This window comes from Myotis myotis, unplaced genomic scaffold (assembly GCF_014108235.1).
Source record: "Myotis myotis isolate mMyoMyo1 unplaced genomic scaffold, mMyoMyo1.p scaffold_m19_p_3, whole genome shotgun sequence".
NCBI classification, from domain to species: Eukaryota; Metazoa; Chordata; class Mammalia; order Chiroptera; family Vespertilionidae; genus Myotis; species Myotis myotis.
This window is the reverse complement of record NW_023416335.1, coordinates 164,075,730-164,090,419: the sequence shown is the minus strand read 5'-3', so window position 1 is coordinate 164,090,419 and position 14,690 is coordinate 164,075,730. Positions and strand designations below refer to the sequence as shown.

At 55.7% G+C, this 14,690-nt stretch overlaps 1 protein-coding gene across 1 annotated transcript in view; it reads right to left on the bottom strand.

The window, feature by feature from the left end:
* FAIM2 (Fas apoptotic inhibitory molecule 2) overlaps positions 1-14,690 on the bottom strand; it is a 30,613-nt gene that overhangs the window by 6,361 nt on the left and 9,562 nt on the right. The window contains exons 6-11 of the mRNA XM_036301375.1: positions 11,082-11,132; positions 10,685-10,724; positions 9,984-10,021; positions 9,369-9,456; positions 9,067-9,162; positions 7,369-7,422 (exon numbers count right to left, since the gene is read on the bottom strand). Of these exons, the coding sequence (XP_036157268.1) occupies positions 7,369-7,422; positions 9,067-9,162; positions 9,369-9,456; positions 9,984-10,021; positions 10,685-10,724; positions 11,082-11,132 (367 nt within the window). The remainder of the gene's footprint in view (positions 1-7,368; positions 7,423-9,066; positions 9,163-9,368; positions 9,457-9,983; positions 10,022-10,684; positions 10,725-11,081; positions 11,133-14,690) is intronic.

Genomic DNA, 14,690 nt, shown 5'->3' with positions numbered 1-14,690 from the left:
AATTCAACCCCACTGCCTGGCATCACCCATCACTGCAACCTCATGCCTGTGAAGCAACGGAAGGCTTTTCATTCATTTATGCCCAGCAATATTTACTGAGCATCTACTATGTTCCAGGGAACTTGCCTTCAGAGAACTAATAATCAAATGAGAGCAAAAGACATCATCAGAGATTATATTATTAGCAAGCATTCATTATAGGGGAACGTTCACTACTAACAACCCCCCTGGGTGGCAGTAAGCATTGATAACTAACATCTTGGTGGAGAGCAGGTATCTTGGTTACAGTTAACATCTTAGCTGGCAGCTACGATCCCAGCTGAGAGCTAAACAAGGGGTCAAGCACTAGAAGGGTAGCAGGTACTGAGTTGGTAGCCAGGTGAAGACAAGACCCTGCCAGGGGAGCGAGTGGGCTATGGGCAAGAGGCAGGAGGATTAGGCTGATGTCTGCATAGTCCTTTCACACACTATTCTTTTATCTCATCTCACTCACCCAATTTGCCCCAGGAGGTGCGTGTTATTGTCACTATTTTACGTAAGAGGGAAGGAGTCTCAGAGCAGGTGACTGGCTTGCTGACAGTCATTGATCTAGTGCTGCAGCCAGATGACCCGTCTCATTCTGATGGAGATGGGGGTAGAGTGGGCTTGCAGGGAGGGAGGGGGCATGCACAGAGGCAGAGGATCCAAAGCCAGCGTTCCTGGTCCACCCAACTGGCTAGCGTTGGACCTGGCCAGGGCTCCTGGCTACACCCTCGGGCTGACCCTGCTGTGTCCAGGGCTGAGGCTCAGGTCTGTTGTTCTCCCAGGCGTGAGGCTGTGAGAGAGCATGCCAGGGACAGGCCAGCTCAGAGCCACCAACAAACAGGCCCTGAATACAAAACGCTGAGGTTGCAATGCGTTGAATCAGCATTAAAAATAACACATGGACCGTGTCCATCCTACAGAAATGCCAGCAGGAGTGCGCAAAGCCGCACGCCCGAGGCCGTCCGCTGCGGCATTGGTTCCAACGGCGAAACACTGAAAACACCCAACTCCATCAGTGAGGACCGGGTGGAAGGAGCTGTGGGTGGCAGCTCTGAGGCAGAAACATCTCTGACATATGCTATTATAGGAAACAAACAAGTTGCAGAAAAATCCGTATCAGGTGATCCCCTTTTATGTTAACAGACAAACCTCATAGGAGCCTATGTAGCAAATATCTATAAAACACACAGAGAAAGGCCTGGAAGGATATTGATCACAGTGGTTACCACTGGGGGAGGCAGTGAGGGACAAGGTCAAAACAATGTTTGCATTACCTATATTACTTAAGATTTTAAAAAGTGGAATATACAAATAAGCATATTCATATATGATGTAGTTAGGAAATTTAAAAAGAAAGGATAATGTTACAAAAAATAAGGCTTGGTGACCTCTCGACATGAGCCCCTGGGGCAGGTGCCGCATGATCGAGCGGTCGTTGTAGCTGAGGAGCCTGAGGCACAGGGAGCGTCAGTGATGTGCCCACTTCACACAGCCGAGAGGACAGCTCGAGTCCCTGACCCCAAATCCCACGCTTTCCACCATGTGACACTCCTTGGGGCATGGCACACGTGAGTGCACACATGTGTGTGTGTGTGTGTGTGTGTGTGTGTGTGTGTGTTGTGTGCATATGTGTGTGCACGTGTGTGTAAGGACAGAAGAGGTGGGAAGAGATGTGCAAAAAGAGCTCATGGCCAAGAGCGCTGCAGGCTTCCTGGGGGGTGTAGAGAGCTGGGCCCAGCCGAGCTCTGCCACCACCTGCCACCCACTTCCGGGCTAGAGAGAGAGCCTGGGCTTGGGGGACTGACCCTTCAGGGAGAAACAACGAGCCCTAAGCCTTGTGCCCTAGATGGAGATGTGGGTCAGGGTGAGGGAGGAGAGGGGCTGAGTCCACTAGTTGCCTGGGGCCAGTGTTACATACTTCTCTTGTCTTCGCTGACCTCAGTGTCAAAAATTTTAATGACACAGACAACTGCACGTAGCCCTGGGTCCTGGCATGCATCTCCAGATGGGCCACTGCGGGAGCAGGGTCTGGCAGGCACGTGAGCCAGGAAGCCTGGCCCAGGATAAAAGGGGAGCAGTGTACAAAGTATGTGAGGAACCTGAGGGTGGTCTCATGAGGAAGGGCAGGAGTGTGATACAGTGTTCAAGCACACGGACCGGGAAGTCACACAGACCTGGGTTCAAATCTTGCCTCTGACCTTAGGCAACTGACTACTACTAACAGGTAATACTTATTGATCACTGATATATGCAGGGCACGTTCTAAGTGCTTTGCGTATATCAATTCATTTTGAAGTTACAACGACCTACGGAGCGGGTACTATTACTATCTGCATTTTATAGATTTTAAAAAACGAAGCTCAGAGACCTTACAGCTAAAATGTGGCAGAGAATGGGTCTGACCCCAGGTACCCTGGCTCCCAAATCCAGGGCTCCGGATGGCAAGGTTAACATTTACAGTAAGGGTACAAGCTACCACAGGAGACGAGAAACTACGTGTTCTTTGTGTGTGTCATCATATGCAATCATACCCAGCCTTGTGAGAGAGTTCATATTAGCCCCAAGTTAAAGATGAGGCGCCTGAGGCAGGCAGGTCAGGTAACTTGCCCAAGGTCATCGCGGTAAGAAGATGAGCCAGGCCTTGAGTGTGGTTTGGGTGGGAAGTGAGTGGCCGGCTGGGGAGCTTCCTCCCCCGCTCCAGGCTCCCCTGCCCCTTCTGATAGTGCCTCTCCTGGCTCCTCTGGAGAATGCCCCCTGCAGGTGAGAGCAGTGGCTCCTCCCCTCCCTGCCCTGCCCCGACCCTGACCCTGCCCCTGCCCCTGCCCCTGCCGTGCTCCCCAGGGAGCCTCTGAATCACCACCTCCCTCAGTCCTCCACCCCTGGGCTGGGGAGAGGGGGCTCTGGGTCTGGTTCCTGAGAAGTGAGACTCCAGGAAGTGAACTGAGGTGAGGCCGGCGTGGGGGGGAGGGGGGGCACCTTTGAGCGGACTTTCCCCCAAAGGAACAATTACTGTCAATCCACCCTCCTCGCTGCCCTGGGGGAATCTACTTAACTTCCAGACATTGAAGGGTCATGTCCCAGCACCATCGGGCCCCGCGGCACCTGGTGCTGACCCGCACGTTCTCCCTGCCCCTGTCCCTGACGCCAGGACACTGCAGGGGCCTCCTCACTGTCTCCCAGCCTCCTGCCTATCCACACAGCTTCCCATTCATCTTCCTTAAAGCACGGGGACCGGGATGTTTCCCGAGGGCCTCAAACTGGCCAGGCTGGGCAGGCAGAGAGAGCTCTCGGCTCATTAGGCCCACCACCTAATTTCTAACATCCTCTGTTGAGTTTCTTCCTTAGGCCCCCGGCTTGGCTTCTGATATAGGTGGCGGGAGACCCTCGATAGCTTTTGGGAGGCCCCAAAGAAGAACTAACTGAGGCAGAGCGACCTGCCCAAAGTCCTGTGGGCATGGAGGCATAATTAATTAGGCACCGTGGTTCCACAGCCGCAAACCTGTTGGCCAGGCCCTCGCCCCACCCGTCCTCTCTCCCCAGCCTAGCCCTCCTGCCCGGTCTCAGCCCCTCCACCTTGCCCATCAGCCCAGCCCGGCCCTCCAGCTGCCCTGCCCGATTTTCCATGAGCTTCTACAGAAAGCACCTGAGAGGGCACTGGAGGGGAGAGGAGGATGGGTTAGCACATTTCGGCTGACTCACCCACTTCTACTGGCATTAGGGTCTGGTGCCCAGTGGGGATGGGGTGGGGTGAGGCAGAAAACCCAAGGCCTCTTGGGAATGCACCAAAGCTGATGGGTGAGGCCTAGGAAGGGCTGCCTCTCAAGGCTGGGCCACAACCCCCCAGTCTCAGCCCAGTGCCGCTGGTGGCCCTGCCCTCAGGAATGGCAGAGTCCTTCAAGGGGAGGGGCCGTGATCTCCTGGAGAGAAACCCATTTGATTCTCTTAACTTTACCAAGGCTCAGGCTGGGTGGGAGCTGGTTCTCACAGGGGTCTGGACCTCCTCTGACACTTCTCTTCACCCTTCCCTCAGCATCTTCCCTGAGGCAGCGAGCAAGGCAGGACGGCTAAGTGCTTTAATTTTCTAGCTGCAGTGCAGGAAGGGCCCCACGTGGTGCTGAGAACGCCCCACACTAGAGTAGGGGATGCCAGGATGGGCAGCTGGAGAGAGCAGGGGTGCTGGGCGCTGGTTCTGGGGATGGGTTGGAGCCAGGTGACCACAGATTGCACAGGACAGAACTGAGGCTGGACGGAGGTCAGATTGAGGCCAAGGATCTTCTGATTTGGGAGTTAATGGAAAGGCCCAGGGACCTTAGTTCTTGTGGGGCTGGGCCTCTGAGGGCCTCTGTCCACCTGAAACTGAGGGGAGGGAGGGAGGGAATGAATCCAGCGATTTCCACCCCCGCTACCTACCGCCTCAACTCTCCTTTACCCCATGGAACCCAGGGGACCTGCTGTATGTCCTCCTCCTTTTGACCAACAACTGAGGGCAGGGCGAGGAGCTGGGGACTCAGGCACCAGGTTCCTGATCATCGTTTACATAACCTGAAGGATGAGCCCTATCAGGGCCTTTGGTGTGTTGTCTCCCAAGGAGACATTAACGGGTAATTAATTAGTCCTGTGGTTCCTCCTCTCCCGTGACTCACTGAAACTGATGCAGCACTTAAATCAACTGTGCAGCCGCTTCCTTTGCCCCACCGACAGCACCTCAGCCCTGCCTCTCGGACATCCCTCCATTCCACAACGTCAAGGGACGCCTACTGTGTGCCAGGCACTGTGCTAAGCACTGGGTGGGGAGGCAGCGATACACAAACCAGACACCAGTCCCTGCCATGGAAGAATTTACATTCTGCTGGAGGGAGACAAACGAGAACAAAAAAATCAGGAGGATACTGAACCTGTCAAAGGTTGAGAAGTGCTATGGAGAGAAATAAAGCAGGGCAAGGAGTAGGGAGCAGTGTGTGGGGGGCGGGGGAGGAGAGAACCTGTCTCTAGGCTGATGGGAGTAATCCGGTAGAGAGGGCAATACTACTGACGATGAGGGGCGGGGGCGGGGGGGCGAGCTGGGGAGGAGCAGTTACTGGAGAGACCTCCCAGCTCCCCCCAACTCCTCCTCCTCCTTCCCCTCCTCCTCCTCCTCCTCTTCCTCCTCCTCCTCCTCCTCCTCCTTTTCTTCTTCTTGAAGTTGTCTTCTTTGAGGGGGACCACGGGGCACTGGAAATGGCACCAGCCTGCGCACAGGACACCTGGGTCCCGTCCTAAAGCTGCCTATTCCTGGCACTGGGACTCGGTGCCAGCCCTTTAACACCCAGGGCTCCAGACGTGAAATCAGGTCTTATAACATCAGCGATGCCTCTCTCCCGGTGGAGGTGAAAACACAGTGAGGTAACAGGTGTGAAAGTGCTTTGTTGAAAGGTAAAGGGTGGAACAGATGGTTGGGTTATTCTGATTATTCTAATAACACAAGAGATTAGTAAACGAATTTAACGGATTAATGTTCATCCAACTCTACTTGTACCAACAGCTTCCCCATGTAGCTGACACACTTGTGACCTAATCCTCTTGAAGCCACTCTGCACTCTACCCATCATGCTCGCCGCCCCCCCCCCTCCCCAGCCCTGCACTGACCCCTCTTCTTCCATTTGTCTCTGGCAAAGCCTGGCTCCCCTCTGAGGCCCCAGCAGCTCACTCCTCCCAGTGTGACCCTCCCTCTTTCTTTCCTCCTTGCAGATTCCCCACCCCATCCTCCTAGTCTAAACTTGTCTTTAGCATGTACTGCCTGGAGGAGAGAGGCCTGGTCCGGGAGCCAAGAGAAGTTAGTGTTGTAGGGTGACCAACCATCCTGGTTTGCCCAAGATTTACGAGGCCCCCCAAGAAGTGGGAATGTCAGTGCTTAAACTGGGAACGTTCTGGGTAAGCTGGATAAGTTGGTCACCCTAGTCTTGACAAAAACCACACTTTGTTGATATGCCATCATTTGCCAGGAAACCCGGGAACAAATCACTTAACTCCTTTAGGGTTCAGCTTTCTCATCTGTAGAAGGAGGGGCTTGGAATTTCACTAGATCTTGTTTTAGTTTCTTCCAACTCTCAAGTTTTGAGCCTGGAGGTCCTTTACTCATTGCACAGATATTTACTGAATGCTACCATGTGCCACACACCCTGCTCTTCCTGTTAACGGTGGCATCCTGGGCACACAGCACATCACACACAGTAGGTGCTCAATGAAGACCTGTGGGGATGAATGAACGAACTGACCACACCCCCAGTCCTGCTTTGCCAATCTACACAAAACCTCTGCTCACATATCTGACACCCCAACTCTCCCATCTCTGCTTCCCCAGTCTATCACCCACAAGCCTCTGGGACCTGTGACTACGCCCAGAACCCTGGCCAGACTGAGTTAAGCTGAACACTCCAATGAGGGCGAGGACAGTCTGGTGACTGCTCCTGCTGGCAGTGGAAGTTTACCTTGGGTACCGCCACCCAGGAGATGTCACCAACATGAGTTTATCCCCCTGGTGGATCCTGGAGTCCCATCACAGTCACCCTTGGAGCTCATCTGAGCAAAGGGCCAACACACAGGATTGCTCCAGGTGAATGTCTGCCCCTGGCCACCTTCTGTCCCCTGGGCATCTGCTTCCAGCCACCCACTCCTTCCCCACCCGGCTGCTGGGGCTCTGCAACCAGACCATCCAGTTCCCAATCTGGCCTGACCACTTCCTTGAATGCTGAATGACCTTGGACAAGTTATTTAACATCTCTGAGCTTGAGGTTCCTTAATTTGATAACAATAGAATCTCTTTTACAGAGTTATGGTGAGGATGAAGTGTACCCAGAGAGCTCTCAGAGGAGAGGGGAGCAAGTGCTCAATAAACTTGAGCTGTTATTGTTATCAGAATCACAATCATGGTCATCAACACTCCCAGTTTGGTGGGAACAGTCAAGGACAAGCTCCACCTAAGTGCATGTCTCACAGGGTGCTCAGAATCTCCTCTGCTCCAAGAAGCCTTCCCAGATCACCCTAGGAGAGCAACTAACGTAGTACATGTAGCCAGGACCTTCACTCTCCCACCCCCATAAGCAGCCCTGGTTCTCCCCAGAAGTGAGGGGCACCTCGTCCCAGCTCTGTCTAAAGCTTCAGTCCTGCTGTTCCAACCTTACTTCCCCCTCTGCCCAGATGAGCTGGTCTGTCTTGGAGACCAGAGAGAATTCCTTGACCTTAGCACCGAGCCCTGCTCTGCCCCAGATACTTCACCCAGGTTCAGGGAGGACCATGAGAATGGCAGAGATGGTGGAGGGCCTGGGGAGATGATCAAAGGCGGGGCCCCTAGGGAGCCACACTTACCAATGTAAACACGCCTGCTCCCAGCACGGCATACACTGCGTGGAGCCAGGGCACCTATGGGATGGACGAACAGTGGACTTAGCGATGGCAGATGGGGCGGTGGGGCAAAGGGACAGGGAGGAGGGCACAGTCCAGAGAATGGAGGATGTGGGACAGACCTTCCTAGTGGGACCCTACCTCACTGCCCCCAACCCTCCCTAGATGTTCCTAAGAAATGCCAGGTCCCCAACAGGGATCCCCGATTCTGTGTGTCCAGGGTGGGTGGGGGAACCCCAGGCTAACAGTGATCCTGGAGGGCCTGGCAGGGAGCGCCCAACCTGACCTGCTCCTGTTCCCTCCACACAGCCCCAGGCTCAGGCAGCACCAGAGTGACTTCCCGCTGGCCTGTCATTCTCCCAGCCTGGAGCTGCCCTGGGGCTGCTCCTCCCTCCCTGCCCTGCACAGAGTCCGTCTGTCTCTCTGTGGGGAGTTCCCAGGCTCTGCCTGTGCTGGTAAGGGGCTGGGGTGGAAGGGGACAAAGACTTGAACTCAGGGGTGAGGTGGGGTCCATGTGGAATTCCCGCCGGCTGTGCGTGAGGAGGTTGCCTGCAGAGGCTGGAACAGCACTCCTTCCCAGTCTCAGCCCCTGAGGTCGCAGGGGCGCCCTGTGGAAACCCTATGAGAGGTACCACATCAGCTGTGCCCCCTATGGGGCCGTCCCCCAGAAGATTCCTGGAAATACAGGCATCCCAGCAGCCTGACAGGGTCAATAAAGGGTTCTTTGAAGCTCTGGGGCCCCTCCCTGTACCCCCAATCCTAGATACACAGAGAGCCCCAGGCCAGCTCCGGCCCCTCCCTTCGTCAACCGGATCCTGGGAAGAGCCAAGGAAATGCCAGAACCAATCCAGCTGTCCTATGAGCAAAGCGCTGGGGGCTGGGGAAATGGGAGTGAGGAATGCTGCTCCCAACCTGGCAGAAAAGGGTGGGGCTGACCAAGTACCAAGAGGGGCAGGGGTGGGTAGAAGACTGAGCCTCCAGTGGGGGTCCAATAATTTAGCTTCATCTCTTGGGTCCCCAGGATCAGAACCTCAAACCCCTCCTGTGATGCCCTCAACCTGTCCTCTTTTCCACCAGCAGAGGCTTTAGTTCCCCAAATGGGTCACTGAGCCCTGGGGAGTCCTAGTGGGATCTCCCAGAGCAGGCGAGGCTGTGCAAGAGCTGAGATTTGGCTGCCCCATGGATGTTCCAATGGGGTGGGGACCGATGCTTGCCTGACCCCCACCTGCCTGGCTGCCCAGAGTCTGTCCCTCTGGACTTGGCTGATCTTCCAAGAGTCCCAGGAGGCCCTTCCTCAGGACCCCTCAGGGTCTGGTAGCCCTACGGAGCTCCAGAGCGCCCTTCCCTGCCAAGGGTTTAAATGCTCCGTGGCACACTCCCCTCCAGCCTTCCCCCCTCCCCCCAGAGGGGAGGATGGGAAAGGTGAAGCCGGATGTGGCTCACGGAGCAGGCAGGTGCCCAGGCCTGCTGAGAAAGGCCTCCTTGTTGGTTTGCTTACACTGCCAACAAGCCCAGGGCAGGTGCCAGGAGGGGCCGGGTAGGATGGCAGGCTGTGAGCCTTTGGCTCTGGGCCTTGTCTGGAAGGAGTGGGAGGAAACAGCACCCTCTGGCCGGCAGGCTCCCTCCCTCCCTATGGGGCCCGCTGGGAGCCCCCAGACTCACATATTGAAAGGGCAGGAGGATGGCCAGGATGAGTCCACTGAAGAAGAGAGTCATGAGCAGCACGAAGAGCACACCCTGGCAGGAGGTGAAGTCAAACTGCAAGGATGGGGGAGGTCAGCTGCTGGCTGAGGCCCGTCCAGCAGGCCACCACCTCGTGCTCATGCAGAACCAGCATTCCTTCCCCATCACCTCTCCCAGGCGGCCTCCCCAGGCCCCACTCATCCCCTTTATCTCTCACCAGATGGGGACTGAGCCTGGGGCCCCCCCACCCCATCTGCCTGCCAACAGGCCCCGGAGCTGACCTTGGTCTGGAAGCTGAAGATGGTGACGGAGAGGCAGACGAGGGCTGTGATGCTCAGGCACAGCAGCACCGAGGTGGTGTTGTAGTAACTGCAGGGCACAGGCCAGGGCTCAGCGGGTCTTCGTCTCCCCTGGCCTTCCGCCCAGGCCCACTCTCTTCTGCAGACCTGACCCCATGAGCTCTTGCCCCTACCTTCTCTCCTTTCCAAGGGCTTTCCTTCTCCCTGCTTCCTGGCCTTTCTCCTGGGCCCTGACCCCCCCAACCTGTTAGAAGGATCTGGGAGAGGTGGGAACGGGGGTGGGAGGGGTTGTGCTATTGCCTGTAGGTGGGAACCTCCGTAATCTCAAGTTTGGGTCTTTTAAGCTGCAGCCTGACAGGGGTCACCTTGGTCTCCTCTATCCCCGCCCACCAGCCTAGCCAGGTCCCAGGGGCACCGTCCAGCAGAGTGTCCAGGGAGAGGGCTCTAGGCCAAAGTTTCCTGCGTAAGATCCTTCCCCTGCCAAATGCTCCCGGAGGATGGAGTTGGGGGCATTTCCACCCACAGTGTGGCGAGTCCCTGGCTCTAAGCCTGGCCTACGGCCCCTATGGCCCCCTTCCGTCCACCTGTCCCCTTTACCTGGACAGCATCCCAGTGAGGTAGGCCATGGACAGGGTCTGGAAGGAAAAGCAGAAACGTTCCACGACTCAGACTTTAGGGCCCAGACACCTTCCAGGTCCAGCCTGGGTCTCCACCCCTTGCACATACCCCTCAACTCTGAGTCGACTTCATTCACACACGGTGCCTCTAGGAGTCGGGCCTGGCGACATAGCATCCCAACAGGCCTCATGCCAGCTGTACCTTTCTTTCATTTGCAGCCCTGCTCTGCCCCTCTTTCTAAGACTTCCCACTCTTCATTATCCAGAGCCCATGGATGGCCCATGCTAACCTCTTAAAAACAAAATGGCAATGAAAAGAGACAGTGGATGGAGTGGGAGGGGAGGGAGAGGCTAAGCCCATTTGGAAAGAGGGTGGAAGAAGTGGGGCCTGTCCCGTGTGGCTCAGTGGTTGAGTGTTGACCTATGAACCAGGAGGTCACAGTTCAGTTCCCAGTCATGGCAGGAGGCAGCCGATCAATGATTCTCTCTTATCATTGATGCTTTGAACTTTCTCTCCCTCTCCCTTCCTCTCTGAAATAAATAAAAATATATTTTAAAAAAAGAAGTGGGGTGAAAATACCCCTTTCCCCCAGTGATCTCACGTTAGACATCCCGGCCTTGAAGCCCACCTCCCTCCACCCCCATTCAGCATCTGCCCTTAGCGCCCCCTAGATCACTTACAAAGATGGTCAGAAGAATCATGTTCCAGGGGAAATATCTCCTGTAAGGCAAGCCACTGAATTCAGAGGAATGGGGGGGGGGGGGGGGGCGGGGGGGTGTGCCAGCAGCCGCAGGCTGGGTCACCCCCGCAGGGATGGGGGTCTCTGCCCAGCCCCATCTCCACTTTTTGGAGGCTCTTTCTTTAGCCACATTTCCATGCGCCATCTGTCTGTCCACCCTCCTCCTACCTCAGAGGTATTAAGCAAAGGAAGGAGGTGCTGGCCTACATGAAGGAGCCCAGAGAGGGAGGGGGCCTTCTTAGGGGTGCACAGCACACTGGTGGCAGGCAGGCCTGGGGTCAGAATGTCCAAGATCCTGCTCATGTTCCCACAAGTTGCTCTTTAAGCCATCAGCATACCTCGGTCCAGAACAGCAGGCCAGGGTCAGGTAGGTCACAAAAAATACAACACTGTGAGAGACAGATGAAGGGTGAGTTAGCGGACCTCCCCACCCCCCAGGCCTCTCCATTCAGTCCCCGGCTCATCCCACTCTATACCCCCACAAGGCACCAGGCAGGGTGACGGGGACTGGGGTAAGGCTACAGTCATCCTAGAACTTTGCAATGGGCAGAATGGTGGTTTAATTCTAAAAGAGAGGAAGAGGGATCGAATGAGCCTGCCTCTATAAATACTTGGGTGCCATGGGACAGCTGGTCACCACCCAATCAATCCACTAGCTTATTACTTCAAAGAAAAAGCTCATATACACGGTTTTCTATGTGCCAGGCAGAGTGCTATGTGCTTTATGAGAATTAAGTAATCTCACATCTTCTCTATGAAGCATCCTTTTTTTTTGGTTAATCCTCAGGCAAGGATTTTTCCCATTGATTTTCAGAGAGAGGGGAAGGAAAAGGGAAGGGGGAAAGAGAAAGGGAGGAGAGAGAGAGAAACATTGATGTGAGAGAGACAGACACATGGACTGGTTGCCTCCTGCATGTACCCGAATGAGCCGAGGATTGAACCTGCAACCCAAGTACGTGCCCTTAACTGGGAATTGAAACCTCAACCCTTCGGGGCACGGGCTGATGCTCTGACCACGGAGCCAGGCAGGCCAGGGCAGCATGCTTTTCATTTAGCAGCTGAGGCGCAGTGAGGTCAAGTGACTTGTCCAAGGTCATTCAGCTACCACCTGGCAAAGGCAGGATTAGAAGCCAGGCCCTCTGACTCCAGAGTCCCAGCTCCATGCTGCCTCCTTCAGGCCCTTCCCAGCCCTGGCACTACCCATAATGACCTTGTTAGGTACTTAATTGTTGGTCTACCCTACCAGCAGGGGCAGCAGCGGGGGCAGGGCCCTTGTCTGTCCTGCCAGTGCCTGGCACAAGCAGGAGGTACCTGCAGCATGGATTTCTGGAGCAGGTGGCTATGTCCAGTGGGAGACTGGCAGGAGCTCAGGCACAACCCAGAGACAGGGATTGGGGATTGAGGATTTCCTGGAGCGCAGTGGAAGTGGAGGCCAGTCCAGGAGGTAGGAGAAGGGGGCGGGGGGCCCAAGGGTAGGGCAAGCTCGCACCTACCTAGATTGGTGCCCCCACCAATGTGTGGTCTCCAGCACCCAGAAGGCTCTCAGCAAGGCTCCTGCCACCCTTCCCATCTCCCTCCTGGGTTCTCTCACTCATCCTCCACCGCAGCAATTCCAACCATCCTCCCCCAGCCCCAAACCTCTCAGGCCCCCTACTCTGTGCGTGGTCTGGCCTGGTATGTCCCAGGAAGATTTAAGATGAGGTGGGGCTCCCTTAGCTCCCTGCCTGCCACCCGCAACCATCACGTCCTGCGTCTACGTGCCCTTCCTCCTGACCCTCCTCCCACCCCAGGCCGATCCCTCTGGCCTGGGCTCTGGGTCCCACACCCTCAACTGCCCTGCCATCTCTATTACTTAAACCTTTCTACAGTGACCTCTCTGCCCACACAAACCTCCTCAGCTGTTTGTTTTCCATCTTTAATCAACACCTTCCCTAGTTTTAGCTGCCGCCGCCTTAGCCAACTCACAGCCGAGCTTCTTGAAAAAGTTACTTCTACTCACTGTCTTCTTCTCCATCTCCCAATTACTCCCCAGCCCCCAAACCCACCCCCAGCCTCACTGGATGACAGCTGGCTTTGCCACAAAACTATGACTTTGTTGAGTCCAACTGACACTCGTCAGTCTACCTCTTCCCTGACTTCTCCACAGCATCTGCTCTCTTCGTCGTTTCCCTGGTTCCACCATGATCCACACTGGTTCCCTTCCTACCTCCCTGGCCGCTCCTCGGCCTCCTTCAGAGTATCTCTAACCATGGCTCCTTCCTTCCACGCATAGGGGCCCTTCACGCTCTTCCCGGTGGGCTCGCTCCTCCACAGGCCTTCCTTTATTAGGCAAATGCTCATGACTCACAGGCCTGTATTTCTGATCTAGATTTTCCTTCTCAACCTAAGACCTGAATACCCAGCTGCTTACTGGGCAGACATGGCTACCCAGACACGCGCCAAACGCAACAGGTCAGACCCGCATGCGCCCTCTTCCCTGCTCTTCTCCCGCATCCCTGGTGCAGAAGACATGTCCCCTCCATGTTTCCCAACCAGAGGCCTCAGCATCATCACTGACTCTCACTGCCATGCCTGGACCTGTTGATCCTCCTACCCAGGCAGCTCTCAGATCTGTCCCCTTCTCTCCATTCCCACTACCATTCCCTTTGGTGGGCCCCTCTCCGCCTCTGGTCCTCCTGCCTCCAGCCCTGCCTTCTACCCTCCAAGCTACTGGCTGATCCGATCATGGGACTTCCCTGTTTAAAATTCCCAAAGACCTGGCAGCGCCCTGCCTCATCCACCCCTGCCTACCTCTCCAGCCCACCCTCAGCACGCTCCACCCCCGCCTTTCCCCTCTCACCCCCCTCTGCATCTCACACACTGCTCCTGCTGGAAAGGACCAACTGGCAAGGACACTGGAGGTCTGGGATGGAGGGGCTTCCTGTGTGCCATGCACATACCTCACCTGAAGCCCACACCCCCACATCCCATGGGCCTGCTCATCTGACCCCAGGTGGCCAGTTTGTGACCTAGTCATTTTGTATTCCTACCTTCTAACCCAGGGCCTGGCACTGGTCAGGTGATCTTTAAGGATTTGTGGGTGAACGGCAGGACAGGGAAGGCAGGGTTGAGACACGCCTACTGGATTTGGTGAGCACATCCTGCTCCATGAAGGGTAGTTGAATCTCCTGCCCCAGTTGAGAAACACGCCGGCGTCGGCTCTCTTTGGGACTCCCTTCAGTCATTAGTCAGTTGCTTCAGCAACACACGTAGTAATGCCTTGTCTACGTGCATCCTGGGTGTGGGTCCTGTCCCCTGGCCAGAGTGGAAGCCTCCTGAGGGCAGGGGCCCAGTCTCCTTTTCGCTCTGGTTCACGGCTCCTCAGCCCTTCAGACCAGCGGTCAGGAAGAAGGGGAGAGGGTGCAGCCCTGGAGCCCGATACTCGCATTCACATCCCAGCTCTGCCACTACGATCACGCTACCTTGAACCAGTGAACTGCAGAACCCCCATTTCGTCCTTTGGAAACAGGAATATTGGTACCAACTCACTGGGCTGCAAGGATTGAATGAGAGGATGCGCATCAAGCATTTAACACTGGGCCGGGCACGAGGAAGGACTTGAGGATAGGAGCTGTTGTTATATGTAATATGTAATATGCTTGTCAGCTCCCAAGCTCTGGTCTCTGCCTTTTCCCCCTCTGCCTGGCTCCCCTATCCCCACCCACAGCTCTTACTTATTCCCACTGCCATGGCTCAGAGGGAGCAATCAGACAATAAGGCCAGAGCTCACTGAGGGAGATCCCTAGGGCCTCAGGAAAGCTGTAAGGGGGGGGCAGAGAGGGGTGCTAGAAGGCTGCCCTCCCAGGGGGCGGAAAATGAGTCATGGAAGTGAGAGAAAGACCGACTGTGTGTCAGAGCCTGGGCCCCAGGGCCTGGCCCTGCGTCATGGTCTGTTTACAGAGGTCAGG